Here is a 22446-nt window from a genome sequence, read left to right on the forward strand (position 1 = left end):
ATGGTTTTTTGTCTTTCTTTCTGTTAATGTGGTATATCACATTTATTGATTTGCATATGTTAAACCATCCTTATATTCCTGGGATGAATCCCAGAGCATTTTTTTTTCTTGCAAGGGGTTTTGTAATGTTTTATTTCCTTTGTTTTTTAATTGAAACATGATCAATTTTACGTATCTGTGGGGTACCACATTGAATATCCAACATGTGATGCTAAAATCAGGATAATTAGTATATTCAGTATTACACAATATAATCATTTTTTTGTGACTCTTTACCAATTTCTCATTAACCGTTCCTCCCCCCTTCCCACCTCTGGTAACCTCAGTTCTGTTCTCTCCTGTTGAAAGTTCAGTGTATTATTGTGATTGCTGTTTGTTTCTTTAGTTTATTTGTTTATTTTTTTTTTAGCTCCCACTCATGAGTTGAGGACATGCAGTATTTCTCTTTCTGTTCCTGGTTTATTATTTCACTTAACATAATTCCAGAACATTTTCTTCCTAGGGTTATTTTGTGTGTGTGTAACTCTCCCTTTTCCTGGGAAACACATCTCCATATTAAAAAAAATTTGTTTAGAAGTTTTTTTTCTAATTTTAAATTGGAGGTAAAAATCCAAGCCCAAGTTCCTGGTTTATTACAAATTGCAGTCTAATTTTTTTTTTTTTTTTTTTCAGAAAAAGTTTACAGTTTTTTGTAGTACAGCTGAACTCAGACTGTCCTTCTCAAGAAGGCTGTGTAGGTTATAAAATTCTGTATAATTTATGAGAATATTGAGCTTTAATTTCATCTAGAATTGGGCTCTGGATTTGACCTTTGTCAAAAATGGTCAATTAATGGAAAAGCTTGACTTTCTTCTTCTATAGCATCATAGTATAAACTTGGTTTGTTGTGATCAGGTGGGCATGGTAATATAGCCCAGAAGCCATATGACTAAAATTTGGGTCCAGCTCTGCTGCTTGCTCTATGGTCCTTTATAGTTAGCCTCTCAGAAATTCAATTTTTTCATCTGTAAAAGGGGGTAATATTTGTCCTCTATCAACTTTTCAGGGTCACTGTACCACAAATTGGATTGAAAAATGTATGAGACAAATACAAAATGCTTTGACAACCATTGGCTTTATTGTATATGCTAAAAGGCTTTTAATTAGTAATGTTGTTTTTGGCCCCCTCACCAAAAAAACAAAAAACAAAAAACAAACAAACAAAAACCCCCCCCACAAAAACCCCCAAAATGCAATCAAGCATGTGAATCAGGACAGGACAAAGATGAGCTGGGATATAATGGAGGATAATGTTGGAAGAGTAATTATAGTTAGGACACTGGCAGACAAAAGGAATAAATGAATTCCATCAAGGAATAGGATGGCTTTATTAAAGATGGGTAAAAAATTCTGCTTAGAGAGGAAAGATCCTAGTGGACCAAATAAGATTTAAACTTCAGGGTAGAATGTATATGAAATAGTAGGGGGTAAGAGTAGAAAGTTCAAGAGGAACTGTTTGTTTTAAATCAAGATTGTTAGCAAGATAACCCACTTAGTCTCTGGTAAAATAAAATTATCAGATTTTGAAGATTTACTCATATGAGGGTACTTGAAAAAGATTTGTGGAAAAATGGAATTAAAAGATAATGCTAATCTTTCCATGAACTTTTTAAAGACCGCTATATACGAATATTTGTTTTCCTTGTATATTAGTAATGGTTCTGCAGGATCCTTGGAGACCAGAGTTGCTGAGCACCACTCGGCCAGTTGATGGTCACAGCCCGTTTTTTTTCACACAGTCTTTGCCTAGTCACCATTTTTGTTTCTTTGCCCCTTGTTTTTTACCTTGTTTGTATCATTGCCTTCACTGTATCGTTCTCAATTAGCAAAGGGCTTTTTTTGGTTGAAACAGAACTATTTTACTGTCTAGGAAAAATTGTCTAAAAATCATATGTTTAGAAATTACTCAGTTTTCCATTTTATTTTTATATTTGCATTATAATTTCAGAGGTGCTTGAACTTCTTTTTCAAATTTTAAACCCAATGTTCTGACATGCTTTTTTCTTCCTTTAACACAGTATCTCATCCAGTGCCCCCTCATTATATTTAATTATTAATATATATATGTATTTCTGGAAGGAGATTTTGAGGTTAGTAGAGTGAATGGGGTCATTGCAAAGTGATCTCATCCAAAATCATAAAAGTCATAACTTGAGTGGCCCCTGAGAGCAATATGTAAAGGAATTCTGGGATTCTATGGGAAATGAAATGTTGACAAATATCTAAGTCAGTTGCGCAACATTATTTCAGGAAAACAAAGTTTATAATTTTCACATCTTGAGATTTCCAATTTTTATTCTTTTAAAGACCATAATGCACCTCCAAGATGTCAGTTGCATGTCAGTTGAGGATCATTGCTGCAAAGAATATGGAAACTTAAGAGACAAGAACGTATTTAATCAGTAGTGTTTTAACCGGTGTCCAGTTTCCTATATTTCTTTTCTTACTCTTCTTATCCTCTTCCTTTAAAAGGAAATTTGGGGAAAAAGAAAGAAATATATGTTAATAAAATTCAGTCTGGGTAGAGGGAGGGAGGAAAAGGAGGAATTGGTAAAGGGCCATGATAATCAACTATACTGTATATAATGATTTTAAAAAAAAAGAAAAGATAAAAAAATAGAAAAAAAGTTAACCTCTATCTCCCCCTACCTGCCCCCCCACCCCCCCAAAATTCAGACTGGTTTGTATTTTACAGCTCAGAGTAAATAAGGTAGAAGGACTTAAGTGGACTATTTAAAAAAGATTTCTTTTCCCTTGTAAATGCTGAACTCTGAGGAGGAGAAGAGGAAAGAGATCAAGTTGAGGGAGAAAGTGAGGTTGTGAGAATGGAAGGAGATGAGATTAAATGTGTATTTTTATGTACAGATATACTTTAATTTCTATGTATTTAGTATATAGAAAGAGAAGTGAGTTGTTATGACTGGCATTGTGGGGGTTATGGATCAGAAATCCAGATTTGTTCCTATCTTTGAGTATCTTTGGTTAGGGAGGATAATTAAGGCATTAATGCAGTGCAGTTGGAAGGTTTTTGACATGATACTAAAATAATTCAAACTCTTTTAAGAAGAGTAGGATCTGGGAAACATTAAGTGATGGAGAATGTGCTCTCTGAGGATAAATGAACAAAATTGCATTAGCACAGGGAAATGAAAAATAATAATATTCACCAAAACTCTAATGACGGAGAAGTAATACTTTAGGAAAGATATGAAATTGGTAGCTCGGTTATGTTAAAACACATTCCTACCTCTGATGACAAATTGTATTTCACTACTGCCAACTCTTTGAATTTACTGTGCCGAAATTTGCTTAATCACACAGTACATACGCTCTTCTTTTTGTAGGCGGCACTCCCCCTATCGCACACTGGAGCCAGTGCGTCCTCCAGTGGTACCAAATGATTACGTACCTAGCCCAACCCGTAATATGGCTCCCTCGCAGCAGAGCCCTGTGAGGACAGCTTCTGTGAATCAAAGAAATCGAACTTACAGGTATTTTCTCTACCTCAGTGCAAAATGTGATGGTCATAGTACCACAATCTATTCAGATAAGTTAAATCTCTCTCATTTTCCAACCACTGAGTTCTTTTCCTCACTCTATTCTCCCCAACCTCATTTGATTCCACTTCTCTCTCCTCATGTTCTGATGCAACTTTGAGCAGTCAGGAAGTTGAAAAAGAATAGACATCTTAAAGTGCAAACTTCTCTATAAGATTAATAGTTTAGTTGATCTGAAAAAAAAATTATGGACCAGATGTAGGAAAATTCAAGTTGTTTTTTGGTGCAACTTTACAGATGAAAAACTATACACAATACAACATTAATATGAGATAGTATATCAAGGTATCATACAAATTAAAACTAATCAAACAATTTGTTTAGGAAAATGTTTTTATTATAAAAGAAGTTTCCTCAGGCATTGAACTGGAGTATAAGAAGGTAATATTTATTATTTTGATGTGTTGAGCCCCAGCTCTTATCACTTATATTTATGGAGAATTTTTTCTTAATTTCTTTAATACATGCTTATTAAAAGGTGGTCAAAACAAGTTTATTGAACCCTTTTCTCCAGCTTCATTAAGAAATTCAGATTTGAAGTGGAAGGCTTTTGAATTATTTTTATTGTAGCTATATTAATTTTAGAAAATTTGGGGAAATGCTGATGATATCTTCCTATTTATAAATACTGTGGCTCTTATTTCTTTAGCAGCAGTGGGAGCAGTGGTGGAAGCCACCCAAGTAGTCGGAGCAGTAGTCGTGAGAACAGTGGAAGTGGGAGTGTGGGAGTTCCTATTGCTGTTCCTACTCCATCTCCTCCCAGTGTCTTTCCAGGTAAAATATTAATGGTGCTTCATCTTCAGTTTTCCTTTCTGAATTTGAATTCAATTTGTGAATTAATTACAGTCGGCTTTCTTCATAATCAGGATTTTTCTTCCTTTAGGATTCCGTAAATGTTGGGAAGTCTTTATACATTTGTTATTTTTAATTAAGTGATTTGTAAGTTTTTGCTCACTTTGCACTTCTCTGTTATTTGGTTTTATGCCTTTGGTACTGTGGCTTAGCTGGTTCTTTGAGGTTTTAAGCACCATTTTGGTATCAGTTACATGTTTAATTCCAGGTAGTGTTATAATTGCATGTCTTTGGACATTGTAGAGACTCTGTGAGAATATTGGTAACAATGGACTGGGAAAACGTAATAGTAGTTTTGACAGTTATATTTAGTGAACTATTGGAATTTGGTCTCTGAAACAGAAAACTGTGCTTATTCGATCTGAGGACCCAGGGTTAAAATTTATTTTTAAAAGCCTGATACAAAAGGCTTAAGGATAAAATGTTACATATTTGGTTTACTTATAGTAACAAGTAGATAATACCTTTTTAAAAAGTTATGAAATAGACTTTTAAAAAATTCTTTTTTACCAGTTAAGATATTGTCTGTTTTCTGATTTGTGTAATTCAGAATGTAATACTGTGTTTTTTTGTGTATTATGTTTAGTTTTGTATATTATTTATAGACTGTTATGCTAAAAAAGACAATATAAAGGGAGCACTTTTCTTGCAGAGTAGCGGCTTTTAGGTAAAAAGGAATGTTGTTTTTAATGAATTAAAAAATCTGTACATTACCCTGAGCATCTTGAATTGTTTGCTGCATACTTAATAATCCTTTAAATAAGCTTCATTCTTTTTTTTTTTCAACTCTCTATTCTTTGGTTAGTGCTGAATATCTAACATTAAATACTCTGATGCCTTTTCTGATCTTGCCTCATGTGACTGCCTCGTTAATGCTGCCTCTTACTCCTCTTTTCCCTTAGCCCCTGCTGGCTCTGCTGGCACTCCTCCCCTTCCTGCTACTTCTGCATCTGCCCCTGCCCCTCTTGCTCCTGCTACTGTCCCTTCCTCCACTGCCCCAGACGCTGCTGCTGGGGGTGCCCAGACCCTGGCTGATGGCTTCACTTCTCCAACTCCCCCTGTTGTTTCTTCCACTCCCCCTACAGGTGAGTATTGGCTTATGTATTGGAAGGCAGATCCAATCCTCTGGCTATTTTCTTCCCTGGAACTCCAGCTTTATAATTTTTTTGTTTGTTTGGTTTGTACTTTGTGTTAAAAAAAAAAAATATGTACATGAAGAATATAAGGATACTTCAGAAAGTATATGGAAAGATTAATATTATCTTTTAATTCTTATTTTTTAGACAGACTTTTTGAAGTACTCCTGTAATATCATAACTAGAATGTGGCATGTGACTAAAGATTAGAATTTCCTAAGAAAATTAGGGTAAAGTTTCTCGTACATTTTCCGAATAGGATAGCACAAATATACATTTTTTTTGCTTGAATTTTGTTTAGTAGAGATTTGTGAATTTCTGGTGCTACCTTCTATACAGTTTTGAGAGGCTGTCATTAGAAATATTGTTATTATTTAATACAGGGTAAGCCATTAACAAAAATAAAAGTCTGTAACAATTTTAAGGTATATTTTATAGGAAATATTTGATATAACAAATTGCAAGCTTCTGTAAGTCTATTATAACAATCTGTTGCTTATTATAGCAGTATTAGAGACGCATAGATAATGGACGTTTAAATTATTTTAGGTTTATTTAAGTTGACTGCCGTTTAATGATTTAAAATTGCAACCTAAAATCTGTTTTGATGTGGAACGAATAAAGACTTAATTGCTTCAAAATATATTTGTACAGTTGATAGTGATGCTGGTTAGTGAACAGGTTCTTATTTGTTAAAAAAAAAAAAAAGTATATGTTTGGACATACACCAACTTAGTTAGCATTTAGTTTGCCAATAAAGTAATTCATAGAATATGTTTTGAGACTTGCTGCTATAATCATATGTTTACATGTTTCAAAAGACACTTTTAGTTAAAATGTATTTTGGATTTTTTTTTTATGGGATAGCTTCTATAATAGTTCTTTTAAAGAAAAGCTTTCTACTGGCCAACTGCCAACAACAACAACAAAATACCCCAAACAAAACACTAGAAAAACTTTCTACGGTGGATAAATGTAAACATGGGCTGTTCCTTGATCTACATACAGCTCTTGTTAGGCCAGACTAGCTAATTAAATATAGGAATCTTGTTATGTTCTGTATCAACAGAGTAAAGAATGTATTTTGAAATTGATGTAGGCCCAGAAAGGACAAATCACCCCCAACTGAAAGTCAGCATTTTAGTAATCAAATGATAATTTAATAACAGGTGCCTGACTTATAGTGTTCACTAAATAAACATTTGTTATGTGAGTGGATAATTATAATTTTTTAAGCAAAAAGCAAGGTAAATGCCTTAATAACTCATATCAATATAATCTCCTTTATACAGTGTCTTTGAGTCACCAACTACTATTTTTTTCTTTTCTTTTTATTAAGGTATAGTTTATGTATAGTAAAATTTACGCTTTTTGCTGTATATGTCTGTGAGTTTTGGCAAATGTACACAGTCTTGTAACTGCTGCCATAGTCGAGATGTAGAACAGGCCTATTATCCCCAGGTTTTCTCCATGCACCCTTTGTAGTCAATACTTCCTCTGTACCCCCTAGTCCTTGGCAACCACTTGATCTGTTCTTTGTCTCTAAAGTTTTGCCTTTTGTGTCTGGTTTTTTGGCCAGATGCATTTGGGATTTGTCCGTGATGTTGCATGTTTAAATACTTTGCTTCTTTTTATTGCTGAGTAGTGTTCTATTATATGGATGTACCACAGTTTGTTTATCCCTTTTCTTTTATCTGTCTGTCTGTCTGTCTATCTATCTATCTATCTATCTATCTATCTATCTATCTATCAATCATTTATCTATCTATTTAAAAGATGACTGGCAAGGGGATCTTAACCCTTGACTTGGTGTTGTCAGCACTGTGCTTACCCAGTGAGCTAACTGGCCATCCCTATATGGGATCCGAACCTGTGGCCTTGGTGTTATCAGCACCACACTCTCTCTCCCAAGTGAGCCGTGGGCGGCCCTGTTTATCCCTTTTCTAGTTGAAGAATGTTTGGATTGTTTCCAGTTCTCAGTGATTATGAATAAAAGCTGCCATAAACATTCACCTACAGGTTTTTATGTAAACATAGGTTTTTGGGTTTTTTTTCCACATTTTTTTATTATGAATATTCATAGATACAAATTGCCAGAATTTGCTTTTGTATCCCGCATCCCCACCCAATTATCCCCCAACCTCCCGTCCCCCCCCCCCCCCCCCCCCCCGCCACTCTGCTTTGTAGCCCTAGGAATGTTCCCTCCCTCTGTAACACCACCTCACGACTGTGGTCTATAGGTTTTTATTTCATTTGAATAAATACCTAGGGCATAGGATTGCTGGGATGCACTGTAAATGATTGTTTAACTTTATGAGAAACTGCCAAATTGTTTTCCAAATTGTCTATGCAGTTTTGCACCCTCACCAGAAATGTATGAGATTTCCAGTGGCATCATTATTAGCACTTGGTGTCAGTTTTCTTTTTTTTAAACTTTAGTCTTCTAGTAAGTGTGTGATGGTTTCCATGCAGTTTTCATTTGCATTTCCCTGAGGATTAATGATGTTGAATATCTTTTCACATGCTTATTTACCATCTGTATTTTTTGTCTGGTGAAGTGTCTGTTCGGATGTTTTGCTCCCCCCTCACCTTTTTAAGAGGGTTGTTTTTTTTCTTATCAGTGAGTTCTTTTATATTCTCAATACAAGTCCTTTATCAATTATGTGAGTTACAAATATTTTCTTCCACTTCGTGACTTGTCTTTTCATTTTCTTAATAGCATCTTTCAAATAGCAGTTCTTTATTTTGATTAAATCCAATTTGTCAATTTTTGTTTCTTTTTATGGATTGTGCTTTTAGTGTCATACCTAAAAACTCTGGAGCCAAGGTCATAAAGATTTTGTTCTCTGTTTTCTTCTAGATGTTTTTAGTTTCAGGTTTTATAGTTAAGTCTATGATAATTAGCTGTAGTTTTTTTAAAGCCTCACAGTAAATTCCTTATTTAATAGTATGAATAGTGTCTCTTGTGTAGTATCTTTGAATCACTGTAGACTTATAACATTTGAGATTTTAGACTGGATCCAACTATATAAAACTTATAATGATGTCAGTCAGATGTTTTTAACTTGATGATCCTAGGTTTGTGTTAGTTTGTATCGATTAGTTACTCAAATGCCAATAATGTATTTGTGTCCAGTGTTTCAGATGACTAAATGTGCCTTTTAAATAGTAGTTTGTTAGTTTATGTTTAGATTTTTAACATGGTTACAGAGACTTCTCAGTTGACAGTGATTATGTTTAAGCTTGAATATTCAAGATTTTATACAATAGAATTGAGTTTCAGGTTTTGATACATATGTAAGAAGATTAAATGCTATAGAAAATCATGAATATATTCTTTATATGACTCCATGTGAATCCAAGTTTGATAAACTTATGGAGTTCCTGAGTAGCAATTTTGGTCATGTAAAACCATTTTATAATGATAGATAAGATGAAAAATTGTCAAGTGCTTTTTTCTCTTTTCACTTCTCTCCCTTTCTCTCTTGCCAGTTCCCCCCGCTCTTCTACCCCTCCTCCTCTGTCCTCTTCTCCCCTTTTTCCTCTTTTCCCACCTTTTCCTCTTTTCTCACTCTCACTTCTCCCTTTCTTGGTCTCCCTATCTCTCTTGCCTGCTAAAGTGCTCTCTTGTGGGTACTCTAGTGCTCTGTAAAAGAAAATCCTCAGCTGAATGATTGTAAGTGGGAGTGAAATCAAGGTAAAATTTAGGAATTGGATTGTATTAGGAAATTGGATGGATTATGGAAGAGTGTCTCCAGTTGGCATTGGTTGTTGAAGAACTCTCAAGAGAGCAAAAATATAGTGAAATTGATGATAAATATATATAGGTTCAGGGTTGATATTAAAAATAAGATATATTTGTTTTACTTTTTGTGTCTTGTCTTTTTTAATAATTGTGATTTTCTTAAACTTTAATTTTAACACAAAATAATCTAGCTTTATAAGATGGATAATTTTGATTGAATAAAGATATATTTCATTTGGAATTATGTCATTTGACCTTTTTTTGAAATACTTTGTTTTCCTTTAAACAGATTTCTTTGCTACCTTAAATTTATTATCATCATCATTATTTATTTTATTATTATTTGGTGGAGGGGTGGCTGTCTGGTATTTATTATTTTGAAATAAGACTGTGTGTCAAACATTTTTTTTTTGTTGTTGCTTCCCCAAATGTCATTCTTATCTTGTTTAGTGGCTGGTTTTGGGGGGGTGGGGGTGGGGCATACATTTTAGTTAATTGTGATGATTTTGAAACCCCATCAGATTATTAATTTAATAAGAATATAATGTTAATCAGTAATCTATTTCAATGTAGCTTTTCCAAACTTACAATTTTTATTTACTTTTCTGATTTTGCACTTTGGTATTATGTCAGCTGAACAATAACTGTCACCTTGCTCTGTGTTTTTCAGATAGCAAATAATCTTATTATTTTTAATAATCTTATTAAATAATAATATTTATTGTACATAAAGTATTTCCTTACCTGAGATGATTTTCTTCTAGTGACAGATTTATGTTCTGTCCCTTTCCCAGGTCATCCTGTTCAGTTCTACAGCATGAATAGGCCTGCCTCTCGTCATACTCCTCCAACAATAGGTGGCTCGTTGCCCTATAGACGCCCTCCTTCCATAACTTCACAAACAAGCCTTCAGAATCAGATGAACGGAGGACCTTTTTATAGTCAGAATCCAGGTTAGACTTTCTTTTGTATTCTGTAGAGTGAATCTAATTAGGCGCCTTCAATTAAAGAAAACCCTTTAATTACAAAATACTAGCACATGATAGGTAGTTAGTACTATTTGTTGAATAAATGAATGCTAGTTTGCTAAGACTGTATCTTCCAATTCTGTTTTTTTTTTAACCAATACATAATTTCCATCTAGAGTTGTAGAACTTAATTTTTCTGAACAGAATCCTTTTGAATGTGCTAACGGTTATTTGCTTTTTAAAATAATATTTGGTGAAAATATTTCCTTTTTGTTTAATCAGACATCCTTTTTCTATGAATAACAAATAATGAAAGAGTTGGGTGTACATGAACAGAATTTAGAAGTGGCAAAGGAAAAGGGCAATGATTTTTTTTTTTTTTTTTTTGTCTTTTTCGTGGCCGGCCCTCAGCCAGTGAGTGCACCGGCCATTCCTATATAGGATCCGAACCCGCGGCGGGAGCGTTGCTGTGCTCCCAGCGCTGCACTCTCCCGAGTGCGCCACGGGCTCGGCCCGGGAAATGATATTTTTGAAGCTGCTTTGTGCTAGGTAATTATACCATCTTTTTCAATTCTCATAACAAACCTATGATGGGAAAACTAGGACTAGGAAAAATTGACCCAGACATAACAACAGTCAGTTATAATAAATAATCAATTACATCCTGCATATGGAAGAATTAATCTGGCATATATTTAAGGCTGTACATAATCATTATTTTGCTTATTCTCCAGAGATGGTAAGAGTACATATTAGACTCAATGACTATTGTGAAAATAGTATGTCAGTTTACTAATGTTTTTCTGGACTTTTGCCAAGAGGCCAGTAAGCCCCTATGTGAATACTTCTGATATTAGGGGACAACCTGGAGCTGCTGAGAGATAAGTCCTGAATTTTATGGAGCTGAACTCTACTGTGGCCACTGCCTATAGGGAAACCTTATAGTCTTTGGATTCTTGCAGAAGAAATTTGATTCTCCTCCTGCATAAGCTCTTGTAGTTTAAAGAATGCTTTTATATTTATAATTCATTTGATTCTTACAATCATGTACAAAACAAGATGGGTGATCATTTTTATATGTATTTTACAGGTGAGGAAATTGAGGCTGAGGTGATGGCCAAGTTAGAATTAGAACTTAGGTTTTCTGACTCTAACTAAGTTCCATGTTCTTTCTGTTGTTCTATCCTGCCTACCTTTGCATTTTAAAAAATCTTTCTCCTATTCTCCCAAGTCTTCTCTTTTTGGGAGGAGAAGAGGGGAGGGAAGGATGCCCATATTGTAATGTAAAGGACATGAGAGCCTGAGACTTTGTCAGTCTTTGTCAGTTATATCTTGGGAATGTTGCTCAGTAACTGTTTGTTGAATGTCAAATGAATCTCTTGTTCCTTTATTGAAATCCCTTCACTGTTCTGGGTCCCTTTTGTAAATTAAATGCTATATTTGTAGTTCAACTGGTGCAAACCGTAGTATGAATACCAATTGCCTTAACTGAAATATATTTCTCTTACTGCTGTCTTTGATCACACTTAGTATTTTTGGCTGTGCCACTCTTTTTAACTCATTTTGAGCTTAAATTTTGACAAAACTCCCTGTCTTTTTTACACTTTCTGTTTTTAAACCATATTTCCCAAACTCACATTTGTTCAGGTACTCTTTTGTACTTAAATGCATTTTTTCATTCTTAAATTTTGGCTTGTTATTTGTAGCCTGTTTCGTAGTTCTGCTGAAGATAGGCTCTCTCCTTAGCCCTCTTGGAAGTCTAGACTATTATTGCTTGTGGCTCTTATGTACCTCCCTATCCTTACATAAAGTTTTGAAAGAATGATGTTAGTCCAGAATGGGTTTGTTCCGTAATGGAGCTAAGAGATGCTTCACTATCACAGCTTGAGACCATCTGTGCATGATATATAGTAAGTATATACTTGTACAGCTATATTTATGTTGTATACATGTATGCACCAAAACAGTCTTCTGAGAACCCTGTAGGTAGAATTTATTTGAAGGCTGTTAAGCACATATTTAAATGAATTTTAAATGCATATTTCAATACTTCTGTCTTTGTAAATCTGATTTTCATAAACTTAAAAGTATATGTTAAAGTAAAAATATACCCTAATTTATGGAATGATTTTGATGAAGGTATTTTTCACACTCATGGAAGTAAGGTGAATTGGGGTCTTGGGCCTTCAGTGTAATAGTTGTGCTTTTTTCGTTTTTCTGTACTTCTCTTGTTAAGTTCTGCCTTCTCCAGGGATTTGGTAAACTGTTTAAATAGGGTGACCATAGCTTTGCTAGTTGGTTAATCAGAGTTCTTTTCTAAGCTAAAAAAAAAATTTTTTTTTTAACTAAACCATGTTCTTTGAAAAGCTCTTTTTGTGAGACTTAAAGCTTTGTAAGCCTTCATTTTATTTGCTTTAGGATATTATATAAGTCTCTTGTATTATTCCCACTGGTCCTACAATGGCCCCACTTTTTTTCATATTTAAAATGAGAAAATTTGTTGTGCTTTCTCAAGTAGCTAATTCCTTGATTTAATAAAATGATCTAAGTTGTGTGTTTTATGAGCATATTTTTTTGTAATTGGAGTCTTATGATGGATGCATGCTTCTGAAGAAGTGAGCTAACAAGCTGGGATTCATGTGAATGTTAATGCAATGGGGTTCTGTGAGTTGTTAATCTAGCAACACTATTATTGTATTTATTAATGTACAATTTGGTTTGAGTTTGAAAAAGGACATTATAACATAACAATTAAAATATGGAGCATCCAGTGTCTAGTGCCAAGTCCTAGGAGCACAATAATTGTTTTCTAATGAGATTATTTCAGAAACAAGTTCTTGAAAGGAACACATTTATCATAGTATAGCTGAAACCCCTGTGGTTCTCAGTATTTCTGAATCTCCTCCATTCAAAGAAATAGGAATACCAAATCATTCATTTTGCCAGCAGAGAGGAGGGTCATAGAAACACATAGGGCTACTCATGAGTTAACAGTTTTTACTCTGAGTATAATTATGAAGCTCCTTGGTGGTAAAGAAGCATATACATATATCTACATATGTGTATTTGCATATATATATTTACATATACATGCATAAACCTTGTTTGGTAAGGAATCAATAATGTGGCATTTAAGTACTAAGGCCTTTAGTAGAAAATAAGCCTACATTTTACTGATCATATTTTCTTACAACAAAGGCTTTAAAAAAAAAAAACAAAACTAATTCATAGTGGAATATTGGTTCCTAGAAATGTGACTACTGTGTATATATAGTTATGTGAGAGTAATTTCTGAATGGGTATGCTGCATTACAAAGGGAAAATGTCAGGCTTAATAACTCGTGAATGGTATTAAAAACAAGAAAGAACAGTGATAAAACAAGGTTGAGATGGTGATACTGCAAAAGAAAAGCGATATCACATAAATGGAATGAAAACAAGTTTATAAAGTTACTTCCCACTCTTGCCTGTTCACGAGATGCCTAGGACTAGAACTGAATATTGCAAACAATTCTTTGCATCAAAATCCTGCTTAAATTCTCCTAGAATAGTTCATTTTCAGCTCAACTATAAGGAAGGTAAAACTAGTCTAAGGTAGGCTATTATATTATATTCTGGTTTACAGGTGTTCTGGTCAGATGAAATCTTTTTTTTTTCTTTCCCAGATGAAATCTTAAGTGGTCCAAAAAGAAAGTGGCTGTGGTAGCTGAATTAATTTGGATCACCACATTAAAGATTTGCCCTGAGCAAAAAAGTAGAATTTGGGGTTACCTTTGTAAACCCCAGATGGAACTGAATTTTTGAGCATGCCTTACAGTATCTTTGAAAAAAAGCTAACTTGTTATAAAGTAACTCTGTTTAAGGAAGATCTGGGATTGGTTTTTGCCTGGCTGCTGCTGTTGGACTTCTTAAGACCATTATAGTTTCAGATGTTCACTTTCAGAACTAGCAGAGCCATAAAGCATAATCATCTTAAAGTAACAAAACTTAACCTACTCACAAAAAGACTATTGTAGTTAAGAACCTGATCATTCTTTTTTAGCCAAGTACGAAAAGGTCATTTTTTAATTTGGTTGGGCAACAGTGACTGAGTTGGGAGATTTCCTACTTTTCTGTTGTAGGGAAGGTTGGATGTGTGCTAACAGAAGAGGAACATTTCATCTTATTGTATGTGAGCATGTATTTGATCTCTTCTAGTGTTGGTTGCTGTCTGCTGCTGCTTCTCAGTTTTATCTGTTTAGTCTCTGCTACCTTCTCTGTAATTGTCTTCTGCTTATCCCAAATATTGGAAACAGGGTATTTTTCCAAGCCTCTGAGTAAGAGACATACAAATCAGGGATTTACTGTCAAGAATTGTAACTTTAGGGAAAACCGAACTAAAGGTATTTTTTAAAAGAAAGGTACCAGTTTCTAGGATTATGCTGCTCTGTCCCTTAAGCCTAGATATTCTTCCAGACTCCCTGCTTAACTCGTGTTTATTCATTATGTATGTTCTCCCTGCATCTATCCATAGTATCAACCGTTGTCTCTCTACTGATGATTACTAGCTGTGTCCCTCAGTTTTTTCCACGAACTCAGTCCAGATTTTCCAGTTGCCTGTCATATTTATGCTTAAGTTACTTTCTCATTCTCTCTCCCCGACCTGCCTACTCACCAGTATGTTCCTTTCCGAGTACTACCAAGGTTAATGTCATCTCACTTTGATAGTTACCAAGACTAAAAATCTAAGAAGCTCTTTCAACCTGCTCTCCTTTGTATGCTAGCCAAATCATTAGTTACCAGGCATTCTCTTTCCAGTTACTGAGTTCTCTGCTTTTCTTTCTGTTTCTATAACTGCTTTGATTTATTATATGTTAGCCCCTGGATTAGGCTTTCTGATTGACTTTTTTATCTTTGCAACCACTATGTGAAGTAGGTTGCATTATCTCTTTTTCATATCACATTTATGGATTAGGCCTAAAGAAGTTAACTGACTTGCTGTCCAAACAGCAAGGAAATGGTGGGTCAGGGATTTGAGGCTGGGTGACTTTGAAATCCAATCTCTTTCCACTAAGTCCCTTTTCACCTGGCATATAGGGTCCTTCTCTTTCCCTATTTCATGTTCATACACTCATCTTTCTGTTTTTTATTTTTATTTTTTTTAAACTGTCTCTTGGGGGTAGCTTATTCTAACCATATGAAAACATTTCTGGTCCTGTGAACTGGTCATGCCATTTTATGCTTCTAAGCCTTGATTCTCTCAACTTGTTTGTCTTTCTCAACTCGTGTCTGCTTGTTGATCCCCTTTTCTTTAAGTATGTGCTCAAATGTCATTTCTGTGCAGCCTTCCTCACTACCACCACCACTTCCTCCTCTAGGGAATTGCGATAAATATTTTTAGGTGAAGATTATTATTTTCGGTATTCCCAAGTGGAATGTCATCTTGAGGGCAGAGACTCAGTCATCTTTTTAGTTTTATTAGTCCTAACTAATTTGAAGCTGATAAAGGCATTCTTTTTCTAAGAGGGTGCATCCTGTGCTTTATACCTATTCTGAAGGAAACTATAACTGTAGAGTTAATCTTGTGAAATTGTTTGGCACATTTGTGCGTTTATATATGTTAAGCATTTGTTGGAGGCTTGGCACTGTTCCAGGTGTTTGAGATAGAGGGAAAGACACTTTGGAGAGGAGAGTGGAGTGATTTCAGTAAGGCTAGCACTTTTCTGTAGGGTCAGGGAGGAAATGTACCAATCAGTTGGGATTGTGAAAAATTGTAATGACTTTCAGAGAATGGTTCTGATATTGGTCTCCTGTTGGAGTGCTTGCCACTCTGTAGGAAGTCAGTAAATATTTGTTTAAGTAATGAATAAAGAACCAATTAATTTGACTTAATGAAGTAATAAAAAAGTATACATTTAGGTTGTTGGGATACAATGTTTTTTTCTCCTGTATTGACAAACATTTAAACTTGTAACCTTCAAGGTAAAATTCAGGAAACAAAATTATTCATGGTAATCTGCAGAAATTCTTTGAGAAGTCATGTTGATATCGATATGAAAAAGATCAATTGCCATTATACAGGGGTACTTCAAAAAGTTAGTGGAGAAATAGAATTAAAAGATAATATGGATCTTTCCATGAACTTTTTGAAGTATCCTCATATGTTAGAGTAGATCTGTGTATAATAAATGCTTCCTGTTGTAATTTTTAAAAACTTACTAAACATTGCCCTAATACTTTGTTTTGTGTGTTAACAAATCCTTCAAAAGGGGATCCTTAAGATAGCTTATAAAATGTTTGTGAATAGAGGTTTCCCTCCTTTATGTGTTAATTTTATTGTATGATCCTTTCCTTTTAATGTAACTTGCCCTTACCCCTTATCCTCCACACCTTTTTTGTTTTTGCAGTATCTCTTGCTCCTCCTCCTCCCTCCATCCTACAGGTAACTCCTCAGTTACCTTTAATGGGATTTGTGGCCAGAGTCCAAGAAAATAGTAAGTTTGTCTTCTTTATGCTGTAGATCAGATTATAGGCATAAAATGTTACTTATATACGATTGACTGAATAGTCATTCATTCACTGATACTTCAAATAATTTAATATTATGAACAAGTCACTGTATGAATGGCTAGTGTGGATAAAATAAGGTGAAATTCTCTATTTTTGAGTAGCTTAAGATCTAGTAGTGAAAATAAGACAAATAAATATAAAATAAGGCACACATAAGAAAAGAAACATCACATCTAACTGAGGAGGTACTCTTTAATCCCCAGATATTTCATCTTTTTCTCTGGGTTGCTCAGATAAGTAATAGTCTAATTTTCTATCACCGTAGTTTTAGGGGTATTATAGGTGGCCTGAGAATCTTCTTCCAGTCCTGTGATTCCAGGTGTAAAAAGGGCCATGCCTTGATAGGGCCCAGAGGACAAGCTGCCAGTGAGGCTTCCAGTGAATTTACCTTGGCCTGTGTCAACATTCAGTGAGAAATTGTTGTCATAGAGACCAGTGAACATAGTCTGTATGATGGATGAATTATTTTCTTGTGAGCAGTCTACATGAGGTGCCATATCACAGTCATAAAGTTTCATGAGGGGCATGGAATCTGACCTTAGGGGAATTACATTAATTGAAGACTTAATGTCATTAGGCCAAAGTAGTCCACGTATGCATCTTATAACAAGGATGATCTCACTGATGGGATAGAAGTGTTTGCTTAGGACTCCTGCTTCTTTAGAAATGGGCGTTGTTAATACTAGAATGTAAGCTCTGTGAGAACAGAGATTTTTGCCTGTTTTTGTTTGCTCGCTGTTTCCCCAGCACTTAGAAAAGCATCTGACACATAGTAGGTAGTTTTGGTCCCTCCCTTTTATGCTTCTAAAGCTGACTAAATGCCCCTGTTTTGTTGACACATTCGTTTTTTTAAATGTGTTTATATTTTTCTGACCGGTAAGGGGATTGCAACCCTTGGCACGGTGTCGTCAGCCAGTGAACGCACCGGCCATGCCATCCCTATATAGGATCCGAACCCGCAGCCTCGGGCACTACCAGCGCTGCACTCTCCCGAGTGAGCCATGGGGCCGGCCCTAGATGTGTTTATATTTTAACTGGTTATAATCCAGTATTACTGGCCTGAGGGCTCAGTGTCTCTTCAAGTGCCTTTGCATTTCTACATGCTGATTTCTGAAAATTGTCTATTTTACTTTTGTTTATTGGAAGTTACCTCCTCATCACCTGTTATATTTACGACACTGAGTTCTTAAGCTGTTTTGTTAAATTTAAGAACTACTTTCATATATAATCAGGTGGATTCATATCTTTTTAAATTACGCTATTGGGCACCACTGTTCTTTTGGCTTGTGTGTTACCCACATTGGCTCATGGAGAAAATGGCCTCTCAGCAGGATTCAACTGGTCTAGCATGTGCCCAGAACAGCAGTAGGACTACCCCTTGCCAGGCTTGTGAGGTCAGATGTGGAAAAGAAGGCCACTATTGCTTGCTCTTTTAAAATTTTGTGCTGCATCTGAACAGGGTAAGTTGCCAAGTAGAAAAGTATTTAATCAGAGTACCAGAATCAAAGAACTTTCCAATGCCGCTTCCATTCTGCACTCCCATAATAAGGTGGAGAGTTTAGCATCATTACAGTAAAAGAGAACCTTTCTGCCATAACAAATCCAATTTAAACATGTTGATTAATGCAAATAGTCACTTGAATAATACTCTGGGAGTTTCTTTTTTTGTTTTGATTATCATGATGAGCATGTACCTTGGAGAATTCCACCAACCAGTTGCTACTGCATATTCTATGAGATGATGTCACTCATGAACAAAGTGGTTACGAGCAGCTTCTGTAATAAGGATCAGATCTTGAAACTGACATTGATGACTAATCCAGCAATCAAACAAGAATGTTAATATAGGAACTAAAAGGTTAATTTTTTTTTGCAAAAAACTAGATTTGAAGGTTGAATAGAATTATGAAGCAAGATGTTAGTTTTCACCAGTCATTAGTGAAAATTGCGGTTTCTAGAGACATTAAAATGTTTCACGAACAGACCCAAGAAGTAGTTTTAATTTAATATTATTGAAGTGCATGATTGCCAGATCAAGACCTAGAAATGTCTTAAGAAGATGACTGTAAAACATTATTATAGCAGCACTACCTATACTTTAAAAAGTCAATCCCTAATTTGGCCACCCTATCACAGTTGATTGACTTTTGGGATAGTGTTTTCCATCACTTTCCTTAGTTGTATATATTTCTCAAGTACAAAATGTATAAAATAAAAAACATTGTGTATGAGGTTTGCTGTGACTGATTTTACAGGCATAGCAAGACTCACATTCAAATGACCATTATCCTCTTCAAAACATTCACCTTGGAAAGATATATACATTTCTTTTGGATATATCTTCAAAGCTTTTCAGTTATATTATTTTGAAGATACTCTGTGATAGCAGATATTTCCTCTGCATTAAGTTTGATGTTTGGAAGAAGTCTGGAATCATTTGGAACCAGTTATAGTGAACCAGTTATACTGGGACAAAAAATGCAGTTATGATCCTATTCTTAAAATCCTTTTGCAGCTCCCCATTGATTTTTGGATGGAGTCCAAACTGCTGTAAGGCCCTTCTTGCCTAGTCCTCTTTGGCTTTCTCATGCCTCTTTCTCCTGAACTTTGGAGAGTACTTTGAAGGTTTCCTGCTTTATTTATCTTGTACTTTTTTTTTTTTTTTTCATTTATATCTAACATGAAATATCCATTCCCACACCATCTTATCCCCTGGCCATTAACTCTTACTCATCCTTCAGGTCTTGAGAAGCCTTTCCTGACCATGTAAGGGGTTTGATCTATGCTACGTGTTCCCATAATATCTTAATGCACTTTAACTACATTTAATTGTATATGAAAGTTTGGTTGTCCAACGAGTAGCTTTGCCCACACTCTTTTCTCAGTGCTGAGCATAGTACCTAGCCATAGTAGGCTTTCAGTTGATGTTAGTTGAATTAATATTAATGAAACATGACTTTAAAGTTATTGAATTTATCTCATTCCATGGTAGTGTAGCTTTTAATATCATAGGCATTGGAATTCAGGTGCTCTTTCACTTACTTGCTGTAGGACTACTTAATCTTGGAAAGCCAGTTTCTATCTCCATAAAATGATAATTAAAAACACCACCTCCCAAGGTAAATATTAAGTAAAACAATGTATTATAAATCGCTAGCTGAGTAATTGGAACATTTTAAGTAAAAAATGGTTGCTTATGTTAGTCTTATTAAACTGGCTTTCAGACACTTATAAGAAAGGTAAAAATGGGAAATGGCAGTATCTTTGAGTAATTTAGTAATGTTATTTCTCAAGGTGATTGTTTTGAAAGTTCCTTTGGATCTTTGTTTTTGTGCAATTGTTTAAAGTCAATCTTTTTACAAATGCAAATAGGACATGTTTCTCACCCCATTCATATGTAGTTTTTCATGAAGTATATACTAAAATCACATATGTATATCTTTTTAAAAAAATTAGGATTAAAGAATTTCTGTTTTATAAAGTGGTTAAGTGCAGAGTGGTACAGCAGATGGGAAGAATACTGAAATAGGACAGAGTATGGTGTTGATATGGTTGATTCTCATCAGGCATAAGCAGTCTTCTAAAATCCATTTGATTCAGTCAGTAGGCTTAGATAAAAAATAGAGAATAAACAGAATTGTTCAGAGAATTTCATGGAAATAATACTGTTACCTCATATAGAAGAATTAGTGCTGTTCATTAACACTGGGCAGTCGATACATGCAGGTTCATTCATTTTATTCTGTTGAGCTGTGTTCAAGTATGTTCCAAGCATTTTGAAAGTTTTGAGTGCTGTGAGTTTGGAGATAATCTTTTAGATGTTACTATATGATGATGACTGAGATGTGGAAGCAGATCTCTAAAGGAGACATTTTAAATATTTTAATTTACTCTGATAATATACTTGGATATTTAGCCTGAAGAAATTCTGAATCATTAAATTAGTCTGTAAACAAACAACATCTTCATGGATGAAGTTACTCAAAGTTGTTTGTGATTCTTCCTTTCCAATTTGGTAAAATGCTATTTTTTAAAAATCCATTGAGAAGAGATGATTAAAATATGCTATTCTCTGGACTCATTCTAACTTGTTATATATGAAATATGGTTGTAAATGTCCAAATTATTAATATTTCTAATAACAACTTCTCTTTGAATATAGAGCCAAACTAAGTTGTTCTGATCTTGTTGAAAAAAGGATTGATTATGTATTAGCATAAGCAGGTTCCAGAGGCTCAGTTAACAATAATTATTTTGGTGAAACTTTATTCACCATCCATCAGCACTTACCTAAGGGGGAGGGAGAAAGTCGTGTTTGGAGATTTAGAACATTATAGTTGGTGGGAACATTTCTCTTGCCCAGTCACTTTTTGAAAGATTATTATCTTCAGGTCTGGGTTTATATTCCGTGAACCTAGAAACTTGGATAGGAAATACTGAACTTTGCATAAACGTGTAGTTTTGTCATCAGCTTGATACATTCTTAGTTTCAGATACACCCCCTCCACCACCACCTGTGGAAGAACCGGTCTTTGATGAATCCCCACCTCCACCTCCTCCCCCAGAAGATTATGAAGAGGAGGAAGCAGCTGTGGTTGAGTATAGCGATCCTTACGCTGAAGAGGACCCACCGTGGGCTCCAAGGTCTTATTTGGAAAAGGGTGAGTTTCAAGAGGATATCTGGAGGGATAGGAAGAAACCTCTACATAGAAATGAAATGTACTACTACTGAAGAGAATCTTGTGTATTTTTTACTGATAAGTAAAGTTTTATTTGTATTATCTGCGCATTTTTCTTAATTTAGTATACGAAGATCATAATTTTGAAAGTCATGCTAGTAAAATTGTGCAAACACTTGACTAATTTTTTAATTGCTAGTTATGTGTTGTTCCTATAGAACATACTTTTTATGAATGGTTTCTATCAGACAAAAGTCACAAATGGGAGGGCTTTCTGTTTCCTTTGGAGCACTTCAGGAAGAGGATTATATTTTCCAAATTTAATTATTCTTACTCCCATGCTTTAGAACATTATTTTGAGTCATCCGATATCAGATATTTCATTTTAAGTATCTCCATATGACACTTTCTTCTAAAGAATAATAGTTTCTCAGTTTCTTTGCAAAGTATTATTGGGCATTTGTTTTAGTGGAAAGCTTCTCTATTAGCTAACAATGACATAGCACATTGGGACACAGGCTTCTAAATCTCATCAAGACTAATTAGCTCAGAAAACATGTGTATTTTCTGGAAGGAAATTTTCTGTTAAGGAAATCTAAGTTACCAGCTCTAACTGAGTGAGCTAACTGGCTAGCCCCAACTCACTCTTCAAAGTTTAAAAGAACATGCTTGCGTTCCCTAAGATGTTTTCAAAGTTTGACTTATCTCTGTTAAGTTCAAGTCTTTCAAAACATGAAAACCAAATAAGTTCTTACTGGCAAACAAGAGCAGCTGTGCTCAGCTTATGATTGCTTTTTTGTTTGAGTGTGCATAAATGTTCAAGTTGTTGCCTAATGACTCATTTTGCTATCTCAGACCTTAAGACCTGGTTCTCAACCCTTCCTGCATGTTAGAGTTACCTAGGGAGCATTTAATATGGCT

The 22446-nt window shown here is 34.8% G+C and overlaps 1 protein-coding gene across 24 annotated transcripts in view; it reads left to right on the forward strand.

The window, feature by feature from the left end:
* The window catches only part of ABI2 (abl interactor 2), a 105965-nt gene that overhangs the window by 73161 nt on the left and 10358 nt on the right, over positions 1–22446 (forward strand). For 4 of the 24 annotated variants that reach the window (XR_010024174.1, XM_063103865.1, XM_063103901.1 and 1 more), the window contains exons 5-9: positions 3384–3530; positions 4246–4370; positions 10124–10282; positions 16684–16770; positions 21334–21507. Coding sequence is in view for 23 of the 24 variants with exons in the window: in XM_063103865.1 (XP_062959935.1) it covers positions 3384–3530; positions 4246–4370; positions 10124–10282; positions 16684–16770; positions 21334–21507 (692 nt within the window). In the remaining variant the exon portion in view is untranslated. Of the gene's footprint in view, positions 1–3383; positions 3531–4245; positions 4371–5350; positions 5534–10123; positions 10283–16683; positions 16771–21333; positions 21508–22446 lie in introns of all 24 variants that reach the window. The other 20 variants (XM_063104037.1, XM_063104012.1, XM_063103874.1 and 17 more) reach the window with 14 other exon arrangements.

The sequence above is a fragment of the Cynocephalus volans genome, chromosome 1 (genome assembly GCF_027409185.1).
Source record: "Cynocephalus volans isolate mCynVol1 chromosome 1, mCynVol1.pri, whole genome shotgun sequence".
In the NCBI taxonomy this organism is placed as follows: domain Eukaryota; kingdom Metazoa; phylum Chordata; class Mammalia; order Dermoptera; family Cynocephalidae; genus Cynocephalus; species Cynocephalus volans.